The 26,527-nt window shown below is 40.9% G+C and overlaps 1 protein-coding gene across 1 annotated transcript in view; it reads left to right on the top strand.

The window, feature by feature from the left end:
* Enox1 (ecto-NOX disulfide-thiol exchanger 1) overlaps positions 1–26,527 on the top strand; it is a 521,404-nt gene that overhangs the window by 370,320 nt on the left and 124,557 nt on the right. Inside the window, exon 11 of the mRNA XM_077792681.1 lies at positions 8,458–8,670. Within this exon, the coding sequence (XP_077648807.1) occupies positions 8,458–8,670 (213 nt within the window). The remainder of the gene's footprint in view (positions 1–8,457; positions 8,671–26,527) is intronic.

The raw sequence follows: 26,527 nt of genomic DNA, 5'->3' as shown, positions 1-26,527 counted from the left end.
AACCACAAGGAGTATCCAAAATGAGAAAGAGCAGTATTCTCAGCCAGGAATGTTCATTGGAACAAATAATTTCTTCTTTAATATTCAGTGCTTTATGTGGTCTCAACTCCTGATCTACATGGACTAAATTATATTTATTCACATCCATCCCTAGAAGTGACAAATACTAGTACCTTGGTTCTGCAACCTCCTGGAGGAATTTCATGAAAGTTTGGCATCTACATTATGTTATTTTTAAGAAACCAGCCCAGAGACATCTATGCATGTATGAGGTACATGGCATTTGCCTCTCCTTTTAGAGGATAGCAGATTGGGATGTCAATTTGGTAGAGTAATTTGCAAGCCTTGCCATTTAAAAAATATATATTTATATAGATGAGTATAATTTGCAAAATTCAGAAGCTGTACCTTTGCCAAGTACTGTATGATCCCTTGAGGAGAGAACAGATTGGAAATTTTAATAGATGGCTGTTACAGTAGAATGAACTAGCTGAGAATACATCTTAGGCAAGAGTCAGGTAATATCAGGCTTGACAATTTCAACCCAAGCACAGAGTTTGGAATATAAACAGCATTTAATTGCTTAGGAAATTGGCTGCCTCAGAGAGGAAATCCACTCCATGCTCCTTATAACACTGCAAAGCCAGACAAGAGGAGCCAAGGAAACTGTTTCCCTGAAGATGATTTCACTGATGTGGGGCTATAAAATGCAGTCAAGACGTAAGGTACGGAAACCTGTGTCAGAAAAGCAGTGAAAAAGCAATCTGAAAATACCTAATTGGATTTGATTTTTTTCCTCCCCTGAGAAATCTTGCTATCTTAGGTTTATTACAGACATTTTCTCCCATTTTACATCATACTTATTTATTCCTACAACTTTCTTTTTTTGAAGATCAGCTTCATTCAGCAAAACCTGTATAAGCCAATTCTTTCTTATGGCTCACAAGGCTCTCCATGCCCTGATGGTGCCAGAACTACACACAGTAGGTGTTCAGAAATGAATTCCTTTCTCTCTTTTCCCTCTCTTTGATGCATCCATATACTGCTTTTCTGGCCACTAGTGCTGCTCAGTGTGTCAGAAAACGTAGGGAAGGATGTGTGTCTACTCAGCTCTCTCTCCTGTCACTCAGGAAGTATTTGCTGAGCATTCTACTACACAAGCCCCCTGCCTTATAGAGGTGAGTCAATAACAAATCACTCTGAACTTGCCACTTACCGTAGTGGGATTGTTATGTTATGATAATAGTATACTTTTATAAGTTGGCAAAGGCAGGGTATTCTCCCCAGGTAGATAGCTTACTCAGTGGGGCAGTGCAGGGCTCAGAAAGGGAGCATCTTCTGGGACCAGGTCACCCCCATTTACTGGCTGCTGGGCCTTCGAAGCCAGGAGAAACACTGGGTTGTAATTGTACAGTGTCTAAGGCACAAAGTCACCCAGCGTCTATTACAGTAATATAAATTCCAAAAAAGAAAATCAGCAGGCACCCTGCTGATTAAATAGACATTGTTCGGAGACAATTCAACCTAATGAAGACTGACTGGGAAGTAACCGCACACGGACCCAAAGTTTATGGCGTGGCTTTGAGAAAGTGAGAAGGAGCTCGATACACCATAATTACACTTTATTGGAAACAGTGGCACCAGGCAGATGAGATAATGAATTTCTGTGTGTCTAGCCCAGACCATCCAGCCCTGGAGGAGCCCTGTGTTTGGGCTGTGCAAGGAAAAGATTGATTAGACCGTGCGGAAGGATTATATCCTAATTCACGGGGGATTTCTCTGGGCAAGAACATTAAAAAGTTTTTGTGTACTTTTTCCCCTTTGGAAAGCTGCACATAATCTTTCATTATGTGTTGAAATGAAGAGTTTCTGTCTGTGTCAGGTGAAATTGTAGGAAGACTCTGCACACGGTGCCCTTAGGATTCCCCGTGTGTCATCCAGAATCCAGTCCTCCTGGGATCCTACTCATCATCTCCAGAGGACTGAGATTTGCACACAGAGTGGCCCAAGGATCAGCCTGCCAGCGGGAGGTAGGTAGGTAGGGAGGTACTGGCATTTTACTGAGATGGTTGTCAATATTTATGGTTCCATGAAAATAAAAATCAATAATGCTATGAGCCAAATGGGCGTTCCATTAGCTAAAAGCTAGAACTCCTTCTTTAAGCAAGAGGAATATGAAGCACAGGAGCCTGTTTGAGAATCACTTGCTTCATTGTTATTGACCTTCATAGAGGCAAGATAGGCCATTTCATTTAGAAACATTTTGCTTGGCCCTGAAGCAGAAATAACCAGTACATTTTCATATTGCCCCCTTAATTCTCTCATTTTTACAGACAATAATAATAGGGGAGATTGTGTGTGTGTGTGTGTGTGTGTGTGTGTGTGTGTGTGTGTGTGTGTTGGGGACATTGAGGAGCATTAGCCACTTATAAATATCCTTTTATGCTATCTGATTGGTTAATTGATGCGTAGTTCATTGAGCAGCCAGAAATGGAGACTCATTTGAGAATTGTCTTAGTTTTCCAGTGCTATAATAAAATACTTATATCTGGATCATTTATTAGCAATAAAAGTTTGTTTGGCTCATGGTTCTGGAGGATGGAAAATTAAAGAGCATAGCACCTGGTTCTGGGGAGGGCATTTATGCCACAGTACCCCCCATAGTCAAAGGAGGAAGGACAAGCGAGCGCACAAGATAGAGGATGAGGACTTACTTGTCCTTTCACCAGGAGCACGCTACCATGATAGTGGCATGATACATTCATGAGGGTCCCATCTCTTAATACTATCACAAGGCAATTAAATTTCTCCACAAGTTTTGGAAGGGATATTCAAACCATAACAGATACACCCAGTGGAATTTTCGGAATGTGGTAGTAGCAATGCGTTGACCATGCTGGAATTCCAAATCTACTTAGATCCACACATGACTCTACTCTGTAAGCAATGTCCAGCCGTCATCAAGGCCAGAAATCTCTGAGAGTTGTATAGACATGCCATTCATTGTATGTCCACGTCCTCATTTCTTTGGGAAGAAAAGTTTCATATGATGTCTTTTTATTTTTATTTTTTTCACTTTCTTTCTGTTCAAACATGGAACACCCTCCTGTTGTTCCTGTGTACAACAATAAGTAAAAGCACTGTGGCCCACTTAAATTTCACATTCCATGTTTATGGCCTGGCTGAGAGCCTATCACTGTTGTGAAATTCAAGGCTGGATCTCCCTGAGCACACAAAAAGGTAGGAAAAAACTACTTACCACTTTGGTTCCTTCCCCCATCATTTTCTACATATCAGTTATATTAAAATTCACCAAATATCCACCCCTTTCTGCCTTGCCTTGAGGTTTCAGACATGACTATAGCAGGAGCCCTGCTTTTGAAGAGGGTGTTAAAGGACCTATGGTGGTGAAGTCATGAATGTCTTACAAATATAAAATGAGCAGTTGCCAGAGATTTTATTTAACTCATTAATTAATGAGAAAGCAATAAGATGTTAAAATGGGTTTAAAGGAAAATGTGTTCATTATAAAGATTAAAATGTTTCTACATTTGTACTGTTACAGAGAGGAAGTGTTTTCCACAATTTATATTCTATTCCCACAGAGTTGTAAAATAGCCTAGTCAAAGACAAGTGAAGGTTCACACCCCAACAACCAGATAATATGTGTGTGTGTTGTGGGGGGTCCTAGTCCATGCCAAGCATTCCATTGAAAGGATTTGCAGGGATGGCTATGTGCATTTCCAAGTCTTGGATACTTATTTCTTTCTTGGATGGAAGTATCAGCTTCTCTTTAATTGGGAATGGGGATTTAGGGACAGGGATCCCCAAAGTTTCTCAAAATCACATCAGATTCTTCAGTATTCCCTACTATCTTAGCTGCTGCTTTGAATTTCAGGTTTTCGTTATGTCTTAACTTAGATTAGTGCCTAACTAGTTTATCTGGCCTTCATTGAGTTATTTCTTCCAGTGCTTCTCAAACTTCATTGTACCTGTCAGTCACTTGGGGTAAAATGCAGATTCACAGTTGGGAGGTCTGAGAAAGGCTGAACCTGCATTTTAAACACGCTCCCAAAGGATGCTGATGCATGTGGTCTTTTAGCAGAAATTATCCTACATACAATTTTTAAATGCCTACTGTATGGCAGTTACTCATAAACATGGAAGACAGGGAGAAGGAAGGAGAACCACAAAGTCTGAAATGAGATGGGCGTGGATACAGGTGGGAACATTGGGGGATGATAGATAATCATTCTCATATTACTTGCTCCTCAAAAGGCTAAGCAGTGCTTTCCTCCATTCCAGGATTAAAAATGCTTTCAAAATTTTTTGAATCAATTGATAATCTGGTAAGTGTCTTACTGCCAAAGGCTTTGCCATTATCTGACATCACTTCTAACTTTCATAGCCAGTGATAATGACCTCAGAGACTTGAAGGATAAAAGGAGCAGTCAGCTTGAAGGTCCTGAGAACATTTATCTGTGGTAGACAATGAAATGTGGGAAAATACTCCTTAACATGAGATTAAATTTTTTTATTATCAACTGTGAAGCTTTCTGACTCTTATTTGTTGAGTTTGTAGCTTTCTAGTAGTAATCACTACAAGTCCATGAGAAATAGAGCACAATAAAATATAAATTACAAAGGAAAAAAAAGCCAAAGCAACCCAAAACATTGAAATATGTTTGGCAGGTTTTATTCTCATATTAGACCCTCAGAACAGGAGACAGAGGTATGAGCCAACAGTACTGTGCAGGGTGACTGTATCAGTGGGACACATGGAGAAGGGTAGGAACATAGCAAAGAGTACAAGCCAGGTTGCTGAAGTTTTCTGTGTGAAAGGGCAGCTGAATCTTAAGGGAAAAATGACCCTGGCCAGGGGGACAGAGTGTTTAAGGGTCTCTCTGAGGAAGAGCACAGCAAGTGCAAAAGCGGGGCCAGGGCCATGGTGCTTAGCCAGGGCTGTGACAAAGAAATGGGGGCCCATTCCTGCCAAGCAGGAAGGAAGACCCGTGAGCAAACATTTCTAGTCACCCAAGTGTGACATGGTGAGGACCCTGCTTAGAAGACGCTGGGCAAGTTTTACTGAGCAAATGGTCCATATTCATGCCATAATATGGCAATTTCCCCAATTCTTACTGTGGAAAAAGCACATCTGCAGATTTTAATTTCTAAACTGCACACCCATGTTCAGAGTTATGCCTAAACATGTTCATGGAAAGTGCTTAGAATTTTTATAAGTGCATCTTTGATGTGATTTTTATGAGCGGCGTTAATTTCTTTCCGCATGAATAGCTTTAATAATGCTGCAATCTAAAATCCTGTTTAAATTAGTTTATATTGTTTTCTGCTTTCTCAGTGATCTTTCCACTGAATACAAAATTGAATTTACAGATGGGCATTGAAAAATGACTGCTCCCAATAAGCTCCTGTAGCCATCCAGAGGGAGTTACTGGCTTCGTCTTAATTAATATAAATTAAAGACACTTCTTACATGGCAACAAATATTGACCGGAGTTACCAAGCATGCCTTAACTGATGTGTTTTAAATTTAATTTGAATGGCAGTACATCAATCATACATCATTCTGCTGTCATCAGAAAGTTCAAAAATGAAGTTGAGAGTTTTCACAACTCTACACTCTCTTAGGCTAATGGGATTTGCCTACTAGTATGAGTTAAAATGTTAGAAAACCTCTTGGCCACTCACTTTTAAATAGTGTATTTTTAGTTGCTTAATCCCAAGGGTGTTGTTTCCTTTCTAGAAGCTATCAGTTAACTATAATCTGCTGCCTGTAACTTGTGCTTAGCTGAGATCTAGGAGTGAAGAGCAATAAAATGTGTTTTTTGGACCACTTGAGCAAACATACATTTTTAAAATTTAAGTGTGTTCTTCCTGACAGTAACTTAGTATATTTATGAACTGAACTACCAAGAACAAGAAAAGGAAAAACTACCCACTACTACGTGCAAGAGAAAGAAAGATGAGGCACATGGCTTGCTCTCTCGCTTGTGCTTGGGGGGGCACTTTCTCTCTCTCTCTCTCTCTCTCTCTCTCTCTCTCTCTCTCTCTCCCTCTCTCTCTCCCCCTCCCTCCCCCCTCTCTTTCTCCCTCTCCCTCTCTCTCCCCCCCACCACAAGTCCCAGGGTTTTTCTTTCTCTGTGCTGTGTAGAGGCTAATTCTCAGCAAAGGTGAAAAATAGTACATGAAGTCAGTGTTCTTTTTTGTTGTTGTTATTTTTTAAGAAGGAAAAAAAAAAAAGGTTTCTTATAAGCTTTAAGTTTATTTCTGCTGTCTGTTCCGAGATCCATTCTCCAAACATATATTGGCAGGGGGAGCGGTAGAGAGTGTGGAGGGAGGCAGAATTTATTCTGACTGTAACGGTCGCAGTGGGCCTCTCACAAACATAATGCTAAATTATGGGCCTCTCTATGGGCTGAGCGTAATGCTAAGTTGTGTATGATGGATTTTATCTTACACAAGCCGCTTCGGTCCATGAAATGAGATAAGAAACCACTGCAGCCAGAGTTCACTGAGGGTTGAACTTAGACTGGAATTCCAGAGTTAACACAATTGCATGAGCCAGCAGTACTACTGAGTGTGCTGTGTGCCTGTGGGTTGAGATTTTCAAGGAAACTTGAGTCTTTCACTTGCAGGATATTCTGTGAACATCCCCAGGCAGTTATCTCCTCTGATTCAAGTGTGAGGTCCCAGGAGTCCATTTGCTCAAAAAAAAAAAAGAAAAAGGCTTTGATCCCCAGGCCCAGAGGGCAGCTGCGGAACAAGAGAGGGCCTGGAATTGTGTCTGGTCAGCAGCAGAAGTGACAAGCTGCATCTGGAGAAGGCAGAGCTCACCGTGCATGGCCTTGAGTTGGGCTGAGTCCTGCCTTCACACAGTGCGTGGGCACACTGGGCTATATACCCTAGTTTGGGCAAATGTCTTTAGGACTTTAGTAAGGTATTTGTACAGCATCCCACAAAATTGGCAAAGTGCTGTAACAAATGGAATACACGTAACAATATAATAGTTGATTTTTAAAAATCTGTTAAGTAAAAACTGAATCCCTTCATCAAACATGAATCACCTCTGTCCATAGGTGTGCACAGCACAGGAGGATTCTCCTAGTCCACCAGGGAGCAGGCAGTACCTGGCGTGGAGTAGCACTCAGTGTTTGTCAAATGAATGAATAAGAATCTGAGTCTTGCAGTCTAGTTGGTCCTGATTTTTAGAATTCAGGGTCTGTCTTCACTTGAATACATGTAGGGTAGTTTTCCTAAGTCATGTTTTGTAAGGGGTGGAAAGGCTTCTGCCCTCAAGTCTGCCTAAAAATATGCAGCGAGCCTTCAGCAGTCATCAGATCGATTAATGTAATAACCAACATCCAACTTGCAGTTCTCATTAACTTAATCACCTTCACACTTGCTTTTTCTCCACCTCCGAGCCATACAACACCGGTCTGTTCCAGCAACACTCCCAAACAGGCAAGTCTCTTGTTTTCTTTGAAATAAACTTTATCACTTATTTACAGCAGAACCTCATTTCCCACTTTCTATCCTCCTGCCCTGGCCTCACACCAGGTTCAAAGAGACTTTGTAGTAGCCATCCAAGAAAACACCAACCACCTCCAGGAGCATATTCTCTACAAAAAAAAAAAAAAGGAAATACTCTATTTTTCAGCCTATTTAAATATTTTTATACTAACCTTAAAATGAAATTAGTTTTGAACTGCAGAACAGAAATGACTTATTCCCACTACTGCCTTGTAAACAATATCTTGCTTTACGACTAGTTTTTAAAATAATGTGCCATCTGTATTTTGACGCTAACTCGGCTGATTTCATAAGTCAGAAAACTGGTATCTTCAGGAAATATTTCTGATAAGAGAATAAAGAAGTGAAGCTGAGGACAAATAGGTTAATAACAGTTTTTCAAGCCAGTTTTAAGAAAGAGTAATCAAGATTTGGTGTTAGGAATGGAGTACAACATATTGCCTACAATGCCCAGAGTAAATGTCCTATGATTGAGTCCTTGGAGTTGGTAGGTGAGAGTGGGAGTCTCAGGGATGGTTTCATGGTGCCATGAGTTGATGAAAAAAAGGAGTTAAGAAAAGCAGTCAGTCACAGGAAGGCTCACTTTGTTCAGTTCTGAGAATTTATCCATCAGAATGGACTGTGTGTGTTGTTCTGTTTTGTTCTTTCAGTACTGGGGACAGAGTCCAGGGACCCTCTATCATTAATCCATATGCCAAGCCCTTTTTTTTAAATTTTGAGACAGGGCCTTACTACATTGCCCAGGTTGGCCTCAAATTTAGGATCCTCCTGCCTCAGCCTCCTGAGTTACTGGGATTACAGGTGTGCCCATCGCATCCCTCACAAATTGCTTTTTGAGTGGAACCAGAATAAAGCGTTTCTTTCTCACCTTGGCATGATTTGTACTTGGTGGTTTTCCATTTCCAGATGATAGCAAGTTCTCCGAGGCTATCACAGTCCTGCTTTCCTGGATTGAAAGGGGGGAAGTGAATCGGCGTTCTGCAAACCAGTTCTATTCCATGGTGCAGTCGGCCAACAGCCACGTCCGCAGGCTAATGAATGAAAAAGCCACCCATGAGCAAGAGATGGAGGAGGCCAAGGAGAATTTTAAAAATGCCTTAACTGGGATCCTCACTCAATGTAAGTAAAATTTTGGGGGCCATCTCTTTCATTGTGATTTTGCCTTTTCTTTTGTATTCATTTTATGTTCTCATTTGGGGGTAAGTAGTTCAATAATCTCCCATTTTACTCCATATTGAATGAGAAACCTCATAACCTATTTCATGTTCTGTGGCAACTTGGAGGAACACGGACCCTGCCCTGAGAGCTTACTTATCAAGGTGAGCAAAGTTTCTGTAGCTTTTCCTCGGAGCACCAGGCCTGGACCCCAGGGCAGGGCTGCCACACATACCTGTGTTTGTTGGACCCACCACAGGTCACACCACCCCTGAGGGTGCCACCCTCTACCTGCAGGCTGTCCACACATTCGAGTGTCCTCCTAGGGCTGTCAGTAGAAAGCAGACCCTGAACACATTGTCTTGGGGCTCTGCTTAGAAAGACAGTCCCAGCAGATAAACTCCTCAGGATCCTTTATTTGAGGTGAGCTTTGGCTGTCTGCATGGGTAACTCAGGAGTGGAGATTTTTTTTTTTCCTTTCTTCATTTGGAAAGCAAATTGCCTTAACTACTTAATGTCGGTGATTTTTCATGTCTAGATGCTAAATTGATGAAGGGGTATAAATGGGGCTTTCTCCTAGAACAATAGTCAAGGTAATTACCCAGGGCTCTATTCAAAAAAAAGGGTGTCTACTTTTTCTGTGGGCACTCTATCTGTGTCTGTAGTTAACTTCACAGCAGCATAATGCATCACAGCTGCCCATGTGCTCTTGCTTGGTAAAAAGCCATTGAATGACACTGTAACAATGCAGTGCTCCATTCCACACCAGATGCAGGGACCCCCATGCAACAGCAATTTATATTATTTATTCTGAGGATAAGTATTATTTGCAGTGATATAATGTGCCAAAATGCCTATCACCTCTTCCATCAGTATAAACCCAAGAGATAATGTGTCTGTTAGGATGGGTAATAAGAGGGGTAGGAAAAACCAGGATCTTAAATGTAAAAGTAGACTCTGTTGTCAAAAGACAGTTTTTGCAGCAGCATAGGGTGTAATGTCATGAAGTCTCAAACATAAACTCTGGTAAGTGACCAAATATTCAATATGAGAATTACCTGTGTTTAAAAAAAAAAAAAAAAGAAAGAAAAAAAATAGAACTGCCCTGTCTCAGACTGATATAATACCACTTTACCTACACTCTCCAGCCCTGAAGATTGACCCTTTATCCAAAGGTGTATGTCCAGCAGTTTTGAAGTTAGGGTTACTAGAGAGAGAATAAAGAAAACTGGTATTGTCTTCTGCTTTTAAAGGAGGGGAAAAAAAAGAATGAATTAGTGGCCAGAGGGAAAGTAAAGATGGCCTAGTAGGAGAGAAATGAAGAGAGGACAAAGCAAAACAATTCCAATACACAATTCCTGCAGAGTCAGGGCAGGAAACCACATACCTGAGCAGTGATTACTGTGTTGTTACCTTTTGGTCACTCACATCAATTTTTTTAATTGATTTTTTTTAAATAAATGAGAACGGAATGTATTACAATTCTTATTACACATATAGAGCACAATTTTTCATATCTCTGGTTGTACACCAATTCATGTCTTTATACGTGTACTTTGCATAATGATGTCCATCACATTCCACCATAATTGCTAACTCCCTGCCCTGTCCTTCCCCTCCCACCCCTCTGCCCTATCTAGAATTCATCTATTCCTCCCATGCGCCCCCTCCCTACCCCACTATGAGTCAGTCACCTTATATCAGAGAAAACATTCAGCATTCGTTTTTTTGGGATTGGCTAACTTTACTTAGCATTATCTTTAACTCCATCCATTTACAGGCATGATTTTATTCTCTTTTATTGCTGAGTAATATTCCATCGTGTATATATGCCACATTTTTTAATCCATTCATCTACTGAAGGGCATCTAAGTTGGTTTCACAGTTTAGCTATTGTGATTGTGCTGCTATAAACATTGATGTGGCAGTGTCCCTGTAGTGTGATGTTTTAAGTACTTTGGGTATAGACTGAAGCGAAGGATAGCTGGGTCAAATGGTGGTTCCATTCCCAGTTTTCCAAGGAATTTCCATACTTCTTTCCATATTGGCTGCACCAATTTATTGCATCACTTTTAAATAGCTTGCCATTCATGCCGTGTATGTCTCATCTGACAGGGAAGACTCAGCCCTTGGGTCTCACAGTGAAAATATGAGGGCAGCTGTGGAGTAGAATAGAGGAGAAATTTGGTGTTTGGGGCAATAGCTATTGAAAGAGGCACCAGTAAAAATGAGGCCCCTATTATGTGGCTGAATGAATGCAAAATGCCTACCTATCAACATGGAGGCATTAAGTCAGCCCGTCTTTGAAACAGCAGAGAGACAGGCAAGAAAATGTAACATGTGGGGCCCCAAATGTCAGCTTTTTTATTACCAATAAAGACCAATTGGGAAAGGAGGTTGGATGTGCAGCAGTGCTGGGCTTCCCTATGGCGAGTCTCAGGGCTGAGCAGACAGCACTGGGGACCACAGGCCTCATCCCCTGGGGCATCTGTCTGGACACCTGAGCAGTAGAAGAGCTGACCAGGAGGAGCATTCACTATTAAGAGGGGGTAAGGGAGAGGCTGGAACAGGGTAGGAAATCGTAGGAGTGGAGATCACCATCACAGATACCTCTTACCTCAACATAAAATAACAAAAACTAAATTCTTCCTTAACTTCTTCAAATCATTCCTCTTCCCATTTTAATAAATTCTCAGGCCAAAATCTTGTAATTTTTTGTACACACACACACACACACGTGCCTAGAACATAGAAATATGCACTATAAGGCCCCATATCCTAGCCATCAGTAAGTCCATTATTTCTACCTTGAAAAATGTACCTCTCTTTGGCCTACTTTTCTTCATTGTGATGGTCACTGCTTAAGTCCATGAAGCCTGGGCAACTCTAACTGCCTAGTGGGTCATTTAGAATCAGTATCCACTGTGAGTAATGGAAGTCTCCACCAAACTGCTGCTTTCTTTTTTCTTTTCTTTTCTTTTTTTATTTTGCCATGCTAGGCCAAGGGTCTTGTTTATACTAGACAGGCACTCCCCACTGAACTACAGCTCCCAACTCTCCACCCAACTATATCTTAAACAATAGGATTGATGTTCTTTCTTTTTTTCCCCCTTTTTTGTCACTCAAAGTGAAATTCAGATACAGGTCTTGGTGGTACTGGTTCCGTGGTTCAAGTCTGCATGGGCTCAGGTTTCTACGATGCTATTGGTTTTTCCTAGATTATTATCTAGGATGACTGCTGGTGCTCCTGCCATTATGTCTTTGTTTTCCCTTCCTTTTTTTTCTGAAACAAAGGATTTTATTACCCTCTGCATAGTGAGAAATATACTCATCATATTGGTACTATCTCCCCTTGTCCCCCAAGATCTATGCGGAAGGGCTAAGGTGGAACACATAATAGGTTAGCATTACAGTTGTAATCTACCATTTTTATGGTGAGTGGTAAGAAAGCCAGTTCTTTTTAACATAAGAAAAAGGAGAAGAAAAAAAGAAAGCTGAAGGAGTTGCATCATTAGAGTAAGAAGTACCCTAAGGTTCCTCATAGCCTTCCACATTCGTCTCATTAGGCAGAATAATTACTCATAGCCACTCCTAACTCCAAGGAAAGTGAGAAATATAAGCTTTAACTAGGTCTACTGCTTTCCAGAAAAAAAACTCAGGTCTTTTATTTAGGAAGAAGGGGAGAGTGGCCTAGTGGAAAGCCTTTGCGGTGCTACCATACATTATAACTCCCTTTACACCTTTACTCTGCTTCAGTTTGTTTTTCACTCATCATCTGATAATAAATCAGCCTGTCTTCTCCATGTAGATCCCTTGGGTAGCTTTCCATTGCACTAGAGATACTGCTCACTTTCTAGCCCACAAAACTTTCTGAGCCTTCCTCTTCCGAGTTGGGTGTTTACTGTGTAACATCCACTGGCAGCCTTCCTCCTGAGCCCCTCAGAGCTACCTTCCGCCTCCAAGACTTCACACATGCTGTGTGTGAAGGGCTCTTCCCTCCACTCTTTGCATGCTTGAGTCTTTCTTACCCTGTAGGTCTCAGCTGAAGGGCTGCCCCCTTTAGAGGGCTCTTTCTGGTCCACCTTCTTCTAGTCAGTGCACCATTACCACACCTTATCACCACGTCCATGTAGCCCTTATCCAAGGAGATGATGATTTCATGCCTTGTCTGCTTTTAATCATTGTGCCAGGAAGAGAAAAGACAAGTCTTAGTCATTGAATGTGTGTGTGTGTGTGTGTGTGCGCGTGTGTGTGTGTGTACATACACACACAAGTGCCTAGAACATAGAAATATGCAGCAAGTCCTTGGTGGATGATGCAGTGAGTAATGAATGGGCGATGAGTAAATCTGAAGGCAGACAAGAAGGAAGCCTGAAAAGTGAGCTCAAACTTCCTGGTGACCTCGCTGGGCAGTTTGGAGTTGGTATTAGCATTATCCACATGTAAGAGGATTTGGGCTTGCATGTGTAATTAATCAAATCAAAGACAGAGCTCAGTAGCTGTGCTGTTCTTAGAAATCATTGCAATTTACCAGACCACTGGTAATAGACTAGGGGATCTGAGGACAGTTGCGGTAGAAAACCAGAGACATTCAAGCTGGAGTGTCCCCACTTGTGGCCTTCCTCCAGTCTTTACTTTCACCCATTACTATTCACAAATCCCTCTTGGCCCTGTAATTTGATCCTGGAAAATACTTCAATAGTCAACAGATACCAAGGAAGATTGTGGAAACCACAGCTGATCTTGACCTTCAACAGTAGCTGACCTAGGGGTGCGTCCCAGCTGTGAAGTGTCCCAGGGACCTTCCCTTGCATCTTTGATAGCCCAGCTTTTTAAGGATGACTTGTAAAGATACCATAAATGTAGTCTGAGTTGCAATGAAGTAGAACAGGAAGAAAAAAAAAAGATGACTACTTTCTGGATGTGAAGGGAACCAAATCTTTTTTTTTTTTTTAAGTTGAAGATGGACACAATACCTTTATTTATTTATCCTTATAAATAAGTGGTGCTGAGGATCAAACCCAATGCTTCACCAGTGCTAGGCTAGAGCTCTACCACTGAGCCACAACCCCACCACCACCCCCCCAACCAAATCTTTACCATGAAAATACCAGCAGTAGCCTGACTAACATGATAGGTACACACGTATTTCATCACCCTGTGAATTTTGAATGTCTCATTTTCTGGATGAGTGTCCTTCTGGTGGAATTGTTTGTGTGTCTTCTCAGCATTTTCTGCTTTCCCAAAGCTCATTTCAGTGTAGTAAGAGGAGTTTGGTGCCAGCACTGTGGGGCTGCTTTGAAAACAAGAACTGGTCAAGTTCACAGTGATGGACAACCTGCTGCATTTTCCAAAAGCAGAACCCATCATATCCCTCTTTGTCTGCATTGATATTCATTTCTCACCTAGAATGAGATTAAGACTATACAGCACTGATACTCAAGAAATGGCCTCTTGGCTCACTTTTTCTCCTAGATGCAGGAAAACTTCCAACTGGGCAGCATCCCTGAGGTGCCCACCCAGTGCTATTCTGCACAGCATCTTTTGGCAGCCTGTCCATCAAACAGCCAACACTTCTGGAAAGTTGTTCTGATGCATCCTGGAAGGAGGGGTATTAACAAAGTAGCTTATTATAGCAAGTGGACTCAGCTGAAGGAGGGCTTATTTACCACCTTCCAAGGAAGTCCAGATATACTGCAAAGCTCAAAGCATGGTGGGCTCCTTTATAAGTTTTGCTAAAAGTAGCCAGTTGGCAGAGCAAACAAAGGCAGCTTTAGGTGCAAAGTTGTCCATGGTGCTGGACAAGATGCACCTCTTCTTCCTTGTTTCACTTGTCTTATTTGTCTTTGCTTATTTTGAAAAGTAAATGCCAAAAGAATCAGCCTAGATGGCTCTCCAGCCATTTAGGAAAAAGAAAGCAGAGATGCTATGCCTGAATTTTAGTGCTTAACAAAATTTTCTCAAAAAAGACCAAGAACTATCAATAGCAACAACAAGAAGAAAAAATTATGATGTCAAGGTCTACATCAAAATCCAGCAGTTATCTTCTAGCTTTGATGGTGTTGATCCTGAACAACATTTGCATAAATTCTAACCCTTTTCATATCTCTAGTCTTCACCCCAGGACCATCACTTATCCATGATCATGACAAATAGGCACTGTTTTCATATAAGCCTTGGTTTGTTTGAAGAGCAGCAGCTGAACCCAACCAGGGGCGTGGGGAGTACAGCATCCATTCTCTTGTGTTTGGGGTAATTTTTCACTTATGACCATGGATGTGCAGTTATCCAAGATATTAAACAAAGACATGGTCCATCCTAGTGTGACACGTGGGGCCTTCTCTTCCCTTTTGGGCCACATAGATAGGTCTCGTTTGTTAGATATAGGAGAAAGAAAAAAAAAAAGCTGCAGAACAGTGAGTCATCTCATTCTCATGTCATTTTATCCTTATATCATCCTTGTCTCACCTTTGTCATTTCTTAATCGGTTCATTTGGCAGAAACTTCCCTGGCTTTTCCATCCTCAGAGACTCTTGAGATTTACTCTCCTTTGCTTTTGGGTTTTGATCTTCTTTGCTTTTTAAACATTTATACTTCATAGCAACTCCCCATTGGCCTTCCCACTTTGAGTTTTCCAGTTCTGAGCAAAGCTTGTCATTTCAAAGCTCCGACAGGAGCTGTTTTATAAGTCCAGAAAGCATGGACCACTGCATTCACTTATTAATATGCATGCCGATGTGATCAGTTGTGCATGCCTTGTTATGACACATACACTTGAACAAAAAGTGCAGCATTCCATGATAGTCCCACTTGGTACTTTCCCAGCAAGCTTCCTGGTGAAAGAGAGAGAAGGACGCAAAGTGGAGACAAGGCAAACGGGAAAGCAGACCTCAGTGGAGAAGGGTCTATTTTTTTTCACATTTTTTTTCTTTTTATTAGCTACACATGACATTACAATGATCTTGGCAATTCATACATTTGAATCAATTGGGGTATAATTTCTCATTTTTCTGATTGTACAGATTGCAGAATCACACTGGTTATACAGTCACCTATATACATACAGCAATCATAATGTCTATTCTATTCAGATTTTGTGCCATAAATATAATGAGCATGAATGACAGAGCTAGAAGGTACCTTAGAGACCTGTTGGGCCAACCTTTCTCTCATTTTGCAAAGGAGGAAACTGAGGCTTGGGGCGCAGACTTGAAATATCTTGGTCATTTAGCAATTTATGGGAAAATTAGAACCAAGACATTTTGGCCTGTACAGTTTGCTTTCAAACACCATGTATTTTTTTAAATGCAAAAATGAGAATGATCAGAAAAGAGTATTATAAATGTAAATTTATAGTTTAGGTAGCTTTAAAGAGGTGTGCTGGTATCACACTGAACATACATGCTGCTATCTGGTTTGAAAATGGAGTATTTATTTCTAGCACTCCCTTCTTTACCACCTCCACACATTGGCTTGTGCCACTTGTCTTATCTGAAATACTTCCCTTCCTCCCAGAGCCAGCACTGAAACCCCCTGCTGTCATGCTTCATTCATGAACCCTGTCACATAGCCATCTCTAGTCTTCCCTCTACAGCACTCCATACTATATACTCAAGTATTTAATTCAATGGTTTCTAATTTTATGTGCATCAGATTTGTCTGTTTTCTTCTAGCGAGGTCTTAGGCTGGAGACAGCCATATACTGTTCTCTTTCCTTACCTCATTGCACCACTCATGGGCGTGACCATATAAAAACATAGGAGACCTCAGTGCAAGTAATGGTTATTGAGCAATCACAGATGGAATGAAAAAGGTGCTGGAAATTGGGCTAGAACTAAAAAACTGCAGACAATACTCAAAGGTGGCTTTTTTTCCCCCAGCATAAGCCATGATGGTCTGAGCTAACTTAGCTTGAATATTCATTGTCTTTAAATGGAACACAGAAAATATACTTCAGTAGTGAACTTTGCTGTAGTAGCTTTATAGTACTGTAATTAATTATTTCAGCTTATAGATTGGAAAGATTAGAACTAACAGGCAACTTTGCTTTATACATTTATGGTATGAAATGGCCTTAGCCTTCTCTTTGGTCTTGAAAAGAGCAAATGGTAACAGTACTTTTGGCTAAGTCTAAAGAGATCCTGGTTCTAATTCCAGCTCAAGCATTACTTACTCATTTCACTTTAGGACAGTCTTCTCAGCTCTTTGAATTTGTTTCTTCATCTCTGTGTGAAAGGGTTTGCTCGGTGTACACCCAAGGTACTCAAAGTCCCACGGTCCCTACTCTGTCAACAGCTTGGATCCTTGAATGAGTCTCGATGTCTAAGTGCAACATGGCTGCCACGGCCCTACCATGATGTCCAAAGCTCCTGAGGTGACCACACAACAGAGGACAGGAAGTCCCCAGAGCACATGTCCCATCTGTACTGTGCTGTGGAGTTACCCCTGCTGGGCTGCACAGTGAACTTGAAGCCACATTTTGACTCTGAGCATGTGTGCCCGACACCCTTGCAGAAGCTGAAGGCTGGTCAGAGTTATTATCAGAGAAGGCTGTGCAACACACTGACACCCACCTCCCCCCCAGTCCTGTCCTCATCTGTCTTCTTGACCAAAATCGTAAAAGCCTCAGCTGTTTGAATGAATGATTAAATTCATTCCACAGATATTTATTGGGGCCTAGTTAAGTGCCAGGTCGTCTGCTAAGTGCCGTAGTGAAATGTGCGGGTTTCTGACCCCTGTGTACCACAATCCCCCTTTTAAGCAGATTGGTGTCCTTGTCCACATTTCTTCTGCTTAAAAACCTCTCTCTGAAATCATTTACTTCTCAGAAACATCTCATCTAAACATTTTTTATTTCTGCCAAGGGAAATTTGGTGCCTATGTCCCCTGCTGTCGAAAAAGAATTTTATGAAGTGCTAAAATGTTTTTCCATGTCTGTAGAAGTCATTGCTATAGTTCATCCATGGGAAGGAAAAATCACCATAACTGCTTTAGCAACTCGATAGGTTTTTTTATTTCTCTCAAAATCATGCTGATAGCTATATTTGCCAATGTATTAAATGCTGGAAACATTGTTTCCATTTAAAAAATATTTCTTTGTTCTAAGGGAATAAATGTCTAGAGGAAATGATTTTACAAAAGCTTCCAAATCAAGGATGAGCACAAAATGTTCTATTCCACAGGATACCAAAATCAATAGTAGAGGATGCTAGAAGCCTGCCACACTGAGCACAGCCATTTTTAGTATCTTTGCTTTCAGTATCACCGAAACAACAACAAAACACAACCAAGTGGAATAATGGTGTTGTCATTAAAAAAATGTTTTTTAATGATAACCAAAATGTGAAAGAGAAATGAAGTCTTACACTCTGAAACAGTGAAGAATTACAGAAGGCTAGATCTCAAGATTTAACACAGTACATGGTCATTCACAAAATCACAGCAACTTAGGAAAGATAAAACTTTGCTATGAAAACCCCACTATCTTGATATGAGCCTCGTTCTAGGGACTGGAAAAGAAGCCACCACTGCCAAGCCTCAGGGGAGGTGGAAGGCATGTGTATGTGGTTAGGCTGGGGGATCATGGAAAAATAGTCCTTGGGTGGAATGAATCCACAAAATAAATATATATATATATATTTTTTTTTTCACAAAATTGATTGAAAGCCAGATATTTAGAGGAAAAGTGAGATGTGACGAAGTTACTATGAGGCAGAAATGAACTTTTCTTGAGTCCATACATCTGAAAAATTCCAGTTGAGCTTAGTGTGCTGGATCTCCACGAGAAGAAAACTGTATCCAGAAAGTGAGTGGGTTTCTGTTGAAGGAGACAAGCCACTGAGGTGTGCAGACACCTTCTGTGGCAGGGCAGGTGTATGACCCACAAAGCCCAAAATGATTACTATCTGTTCCTATGCAGAAAAAGTGGCCAACCCCTGTCCCAGAGACTCCAGGACTCCAGGACTGTCTAGTGCAACCCCCTTTGTCTTGGGATCCAGGACAGAGGCTGTTCTCAGGTCACACAGCCAGTTGGTCCTGGGGCTCAGACCTGACTTAATTGGTTTCCCGGCTCCACATCCCTCTCATACAACAGCAGTCCCCAGCCCCACCTCCTTAAGATTCCCCCGCTGAAATGTATTACTCAACAAGGTATTTCAACCAAAAGAGAAAATGCATATTAGACAAAGGGGAGAAAGCTGAAGGCACAGACTGAGAGAAGACAGTGGTAGCTGGTAGACACAAAAGGCGCAGGGACCCTTTTTGCAGACGTTTTGATTCTTCCGCACTGTGGTTCAGATTCCTCAATAAACTTTTGAAGAGAGATAAACATGGCTTCCTGCCTCATCACAACCTCAAATGTTTGGCTTCTTTGCCTTGGAAAATTCTGCTGACCTACAAGTGTCAGCCCACAGGTTTTTAAACCTGTCCAGCCTCGACTGGCGCTCTCCCTTGGACTCCCTTACAGTAGTTCCCATGTGGCAAGCTCATCAAGTATGTAGCTCTTTTTCCCAGCTTTGAGCACCTCAAGGATGGGCCACATCTTTGCTTTTTCCATCCCTAGTATCTAGTGCAATGTCTAGATACATTGTATGCCACAGAGCTCATAAGACTGGATGATGTGGACATAAATTCATGAACTGAAGTTTGGCAAATGTGATTTCCATTTCTAACTTTGCCACTTGCTAAATATATGACCTTGGATGAGAAATTACATATCTCCTTGAATCTCAGTTTCTTCATCAGTGGAATGGGCTGATAATGGCAGCTACTTCAGAGGATTGTTGGGAAATTGAAATGAGATAATGTTTTAAATCAGAGGTCCTCAAATAGCAGCATGCATTGGAATCACCTGGAGAGCTTTTAAATAGCAGACCCTTGAACCCCACCCTCAGTTCCTGATTCAGTGGGTCTGAGGCTCTACCTAGCATTTGCATTTCTAGTGAGTTCCCAAGTGATGCTGATGATGTTGGTTCAGGAAACATGCTTTGGGATCTACTATTTTAAATCATTAAGCATTGTGCCCAGTAATTGGAAATAGCCTAATACCACTGGATAATTTTCATAGTACCATTACTAGAGTTAATCATGGGAAAGAAGAGTCACTGTTTTAAGGAATAAAAGATCTGGAAACCAATATTTCCTCCTACTACTGGTTGACCACTCTTAACAATGAATCAGCTACTAAAAAAGGGCAGATTTGATAAGCCTGGACTTGTGTCTATCAGTTATAATGGAAACTACAAATATGGATATTGCTGGAGCAGAAATTTGGTTGCCATTTAATTCTTGCCTTCTCTCATCTATCACGAATGGCAAAAATTAATCCTGAGTACCCACTATTGGCCAGGGAAAGGGAAACAATAAGAAAAAAATTTCGTGGACATACATCAGAGTACAATTTGGCAATAGGTCTCAAAATTAAAAATTCAAGATATTTTATCTATCTTCTCCTGAGAACTTTTCATAAAGACATTTACGTAAAAATATTAGAATATATGACTGAGGATATGCATTGCAACCTTATATATGAATAATTTCCAAGATATGTTAAGTAAATAAAAACAAGGTACAAAGCAGTATGTATAATATTAGCACCATTGTGTAAATGAAAAATGTATAGAATATACATGATCCACAGAGCTGCTTCTCTGGATAGGTCTGCCAGAATCAGTTAACACCAGTTTTCCTTAAACTGGTAAGGGGAATCAGGATGTGAAGGAAGAATTTTCCTTTTCCTTTTGTTTCTTTTTTTCTTGCATACACATATTACTTTCATTGAGTTAATAGGTGTAGACTAGACAGGGACTTTGTCGTATTTTAAAAGCTTTGAAAATGCTATATCATCATAAGGAACCACTGGAATTAGAATCCCTTTGCTTCATTACTTTCCAAAATATTTTAACCTGTGCATTAATAAGGGGTCCCACAGTTTTCTGAAATGTCTTGAGACTTATACACATCTTTAAAAGTCAATCTCTGTTTAATATCTTTTCATCTATTTGAGCAATCTGACCATTTCCTGCTTGCTGGAAATTTGCTAAAAACATAATCTTTCCATTTTTATAATTTGATCAGCATGTTTCTCTTCCTGCTGTAGGTACCTATTCCCTAAAAGAACCAAAGGTCTGGCCTTATCTAGCCAGGAAGTTTAGAAATACTGCGTTTGAAGTTGGTGTCTTAGACTCTGGCTTAAAGGCTGTAATGGATTCACAATGTCACAGATGCTCTTTTTACCCATCACAAGACAGAAGAACCCCAATGCTCTTTTTCCTCCTTAGCTTGAAATTCTAGTCCAGGCCTCCCATTTCCTGGGCTTCCGGCCAGGCAACTGTGCTTAAGCCCAGCCTCCGACATGAAGGTGCAGGAGTCCATCTGGAGGTCACTTTCAAAGTGACCTCCTCATGCTCTTCCTCACTGGCCTCTGTCCTGCCTCTCTGGGTGTCCCAAGAGCCAGAAACCCTTTAGGGCATTTTTCCAAACTAGGGACAAAATTTCTGAGTCTGGCACATCTGTCAGAGCATTATATCTAAAGTCTCAGTCTTTCGTTCCTTCTCCCTGAAAAAGAATTCCACCCCAGCTTTCGTATTTAAAAACAATACCAAGCTTGGGTGGGGGAGGCCAACTGTTTCATTTGTTAAATGCCTTTGAAAATCTCTTCCGAACTGTTCATGGAGGATTTGGAAAAATGTCATCCTTTAAAAAAAAAAAAAAAAAGTTCCTCTGAACCATACAGAGCGGAGGCTCTATCATGAGCCCAGATAGCATTCAAAACAAAAAAAATTAGGCGTGGAAGATTTGTTTGAGGTGCTTTATAAAAGCAAGCCTACTGCCTAGAAGAATGTAATCAGTTGCTCCAGATATTTGGGACACTGAATGGATTTAAGGCTCTTTCACAGCTATTTAGCTGGAACAAGGATGCGGGAGGCTCAGGGACCATGAGGAAGAGGGTGGCAAAGGAGCAAGGGCTGTGTTTATGTTCTGAGGAGGAGCTAACATTTCTCTTTGAACACTTCCAATGCTTCTGTGCATACAGCTGAAAATTCAGGGGCTCTGTAAAGCCCCCAAATCTGAGATTTGCCTGAGTGCCCTGCTCTTTCCCAGGAGCCTGTTTAACTGTGGTCTATTTCTGCACAAGTAGATGTCCTGTTCTGATCTTTCCTTCCTTAAGAAGACTAAAAGCAAGTGCTTTACAAGGGAGTTAGTCACATTCCTCTATCAAGCAAGAGGTGTGCAGTAATGTGTACATATGATGTATATGTGTATGTGGTGTGTGGGTAGCTGTGTCTCCACACAGACATATGCATGCGTTAATGAACACTCCAGAAGGGATTTACAGCTATACACAGTGCTTTACCAGTTTCATGGAGGCTTTCTTTATCCTTCCCATTTTAACCTGCTGGGTGTACTGGGGACCCTAGTATGGCAGCTAAGGCTGACACTCTGAAGAACTGATTACTTTTCTCATGCTCCTCAAACAACCTAATTTAGGCAAAACACTTACAGAATTTGGGAGGAAAGATTTACAAGGTATGAAGAGGAAATTTAAATTTTCTGACTGAGAGCTCTTTCTGTTGATGTATTTCAAAGCTTTGGACTATACTTTCTTGAATAAATAAGTAGCAATCAAAACAGGATTCATGCTTTTTATCTGATACAGGATCATATGGGGCCCTCCAGCCACTGGCATAGTGAAGGAACTGAGCAGGGGGTGATCTGAGTTTGTTATGCCTATAGCACAATTTTCTGAAAGCTGCTTTTTTGAACAAATGCCAATGTCATCTGGTTTGCCATTTATCTCTTTTCTGAGAAGTAGAGTTTTGAAGGTAACAGTAACTACTTGTGACTTTATTGTGCATAGAGCAAGCAATATGAGTTATATGAGAGAAGTAGTAAATTGTAGTTTAATTCATGGACTTCCGCTTTGGTGTTCCCTGCTGGAGACAATGAACAGTGTATGGTCTTTTCCTGTGACATCAACAGTAGTGGTCATCTGATTTATGGCTTTAAAAACATGCCTTTGAATCGCATTCATTAGGGCATTCTGTTTGGGGTGGTTTTCCCTTAATGATGATGAATTCATGCTGATCCAAGCACTCTTCCAGAGTCTTTCTGTGTGCCCATGAACTTTCATTTGCAAGACAAATGGCTGGTTTAGGGTCAGTCTGCAGAAATGAGAGAAGAAAACTGGGCCATAGGAGTACAGTAAGAGCATTTTCAAACCTATGCTGGGTTGCACTATTTTTATTTTTCTGTCTTTTGGATTTGTGAATATGTGAGCAAACAGGTTGGAAAACAAATTTCACATCTTTCTCAGCCCTTGTTCTGTGCTTGTTCTTTTGGTCTCTGATGTTCTTCCTAAGCTGGAGTCATCTGATCTCCCTTCTCCCTTCCTCCTCCAGAGCCAGTGAGCCCCTTGTTCTGTCACTGCTCCCTGTCCAATGACTATTCGCTCTGCCCTCCATTCAGAGCCTCTGCCTTAATGTAAGCCTTCATTATTTCTCCTAAGCAAATCCTCCTGGCATGTGTCTCCCATGAATATAGTATAAAGTTCAGAGTCTCGATCAGCATTCATGGTTCTTCCTAATTAGTTCTCTCCCAGCATCAGCCCCATCCCTACTAAGTGCTTTTATATGAAGTCCTTTTATAACTCTGGCCTTAGAGGGGCCACTTTCATTTTTCTGCTGAGTAGTCATTGAGTCACTATTTAAGGCCTATCAAAAATGCTGCCTTCTTATGGAGTGATCCCTGATTCCACCTACCTACTTAGTTACTCTCTCCTCTGTCTGTGTCCCCAAAGCAGTCATGCAGACCTCTCTTATAGAGGGTAATTATCTGCTTCCCTTTCTTTCTGCCCAAAGACTAAGATCTCATCAAGGGTAAGAACTATGTCTTAATCATATATTTCTAACAGTTAAAATCTCAGATGTTTGTTGAATGAATGGATGGTTGGATGGATGGATGGATGGATGGATAGATAGAATTTATGCCCTAGAATATAGTAATCATGTTTTCTTTGAAATTATATCACAATTTTATTTATAGTTTTTACAGAACATGATCCTTCTTGACATATTATTTTGAAATCTAGTATTTGTTGTTAATAATATCATTATGTAAAAATATATTATTTAGTGCCCTATGTAAATTAAAATATGATGATTACTACTATTAGGTTCAACATGAATCCCTTTCTTTTATCGTACCATTTTCTTTTAATATAGAAAGAATAACAATAGTGACACAATTTTAAAATGAGAACTTTTATATGCAGTGAATTATTTAACTGACACACCTGAAAACCAAATCCTATACCTTTGGGGATCCAGGGAATTTCCCACTATCCTCACCACCTTTGTTTTTCCAAGATTCCTTTATAAGTCTGCCAGTTATCAGTTGATGATTGCAAAATACTATGTTGGTCAGCTTCCAGAAAGCCAGAGAAATATAGCACAGGTTAATCATCTCTAATCTGAAAATTTGGAATCCAGATACTCTTGATTCTAAAAATTTTGAATAACAACATGACACCACAAGCAAAATTCCACACAATGAACTTTATTTCATGCACATAAATATTTAAAACATTGCATAAAATTACTTCCAGATTATGTATACAAGATGTATAGTATACATAAATGAGTAGTTATGTGAATTAACTGAGATATCGCTATACACCTACATGCTTGAGTTGATCTGTTTTTACCCTTAAACCTGTGCATCTTGAGCTCACTGGGTCTTTCTAATAAGTGCTTTGTCTTATCTACTCCTCTGTATGCATTATTGGTTTCTCTTGCCTTCACCCCCCCCACACACACACACACATTTTTTAACATACATATTTTTCTCTTTCATATATATATATTTGGTGCCAGGGATAGTACTCAGGAGTGCTTAACCGCCTAGCCACATCCTCACCCCCTTTTTTATATTTTATTTTGAGTCAGGGTCTTACTAAGTTGCTTAGGGCCTTGTTAAATTGCCAAGGCTGGCTTTGAACTCACAATCCTCCTGCCTCAGCCTCCTGAGCTGCTGGGATTATAGGCATGTGCCACTGCACCCAGCTGTGTCTTGTTTATTAAGAGCCTTCCCTGACTAACAGCAGAATTTTGACTATCACCACCCAATGATCAACCTCAACCTTTGTTGCTCCTTCCTCTCCAGCTCTTCTCTCAGAATACCATTTGTCTTCCTCTTCTAAATGATGCCAAAGAGTTCTGCTATTAAATCTTCCCCATTACTCTTTATTTAGTAATCTCATGATCACCGCCTGCCGGATGTTCTCATCCCAGTTGACTGTTGCAACCGTTGCCCCTGCAAAAGGCAACTGAAATCCCTAGGTCCCCAGCCTGCAGGCGGACAAAGCAAACAAAGTCCAGATAGTCAAGCTAAACAGATTATCTTCCCCACCAGCCATGCTACACACTGGGGGGGGGGGGTGGTCAGGCAAAGGCCGGACTTACAGCAGCTCAGCTAGCAGTGCCAGTTCCTCCAGGTGAGGTTCGAGAAAGAAGCCACGTGAGCTCAGGGACTTGTGTGAGCCCAGTTGGCGGCAAATCCTCACATTAAAATTGAGTAAAACAAATTCATCGTGTGAAATGATGACAGTTTATTAAATAAAAAGGTCTACTGCTGAGGTTCCCCTGAAGTAGAAAACAGTAAACATAAATGTCCCCATACATTTAGAAGTAATTATTAGCATTGTAAAGATATTCACAGTGCCAGTGGTGTTTATTTCCTTCTCTGTTTATTTATTTCATGTGCTAATTTTTTAAACTAAGACATTGAGTATTGTGCTTCTGTGAAGGTCATTATTTACTCTCTGACATTCTTTAGACACTAGAAGATCTGGAAGAGCTTTGATGCCCTTTTTTAAATAATAGAGCCTTGGGAATCACTTGTAAAAGATTTATGTCGATAGGGTGTTAACACCCATGACAACCTAGTCTGAACTGTGCCCTTCTAAGTAAATATTTAGAAGTTCTGATTTGATCATGTGATTAAACCAGTACTCTAGTTTCCTTAATCCCATGCTTACTGGATCAATACCTATTTAAGCAATATTGAGTCCATATTTGGTTGCCCCCCCACACAACACCTACTACTAAGTTCTATCCCTTCCTCTATATAATTCTCATCACAACCCCTCCACCCATATCATTCCAATAGTACCATGTCTGGAAGCAACACAAGTGCCAGACGAAGACAAGGTAATAGAGTTAGAACTTTTAAGAGATTTGAGAGCCAGATTGTGGGGATCCTTGTTAACAGGATAATAGAATAACAGAGAATGGTATGTGATCATGATGAAGAACTATAGAGGCACCATATGGTGTTGAAATCAGACCTGCATGGCAGTGCTGCCACTTGGGTGAGCCTTGGTCTGTCTTGACGAGGAGGCTATGGCTCCCGGGACAGCCAGAGGGATGGAGGGCTGGCTGCAGTGGATGCAGTGGGGGGAGACACAAGAATAAGGAGGAAAACAGTCCCTGAGGTTGAGGGAAGCCGTGACACAGCTATTCATTTTCCCACCTTGGAACCTGGACACGGTAATGTCTTTAGAGGGCTGCAATGGAGTCCTTAGATGGGACCAAAAGAAGAAATGATATATGCTTGGCTCTTCTCATTCAGCTACTCCTCCCTGGCTTCCCTTCTAAGCTCTTAAACAGGCATTACTTTATCTTTATTCATATGCCAATACCGGAGTCTATATATCTATAGACCTAGGTATATAGACCTACTAAATTGCATTTTAAACAAGAGCCAGAAAACATTTGGAAGTAGATCTCCATGACCTTTTGCCAGTCATATTTGGAATTTGTTT

The sequence above is a fragment of the Urocitellus parryii genome, chromosome 2 (genome assembly GCF_045843805.1).
Source record: "Urocitellus parryii isolate mUroPar1 chromosome 2, mUroPar1.hap1, whole genome shotgun sequence".
In the NCBI taxonomy this organism is placed as follows: Eukaryota; Metazoa; Chordata; class Mammalia; order Rodentia; family Sciuridae; genus Urocitellus; species Urocitellus parryii.
This window is presented reverse-complemented; position numbering and strand designations above follow the sequence as displayed.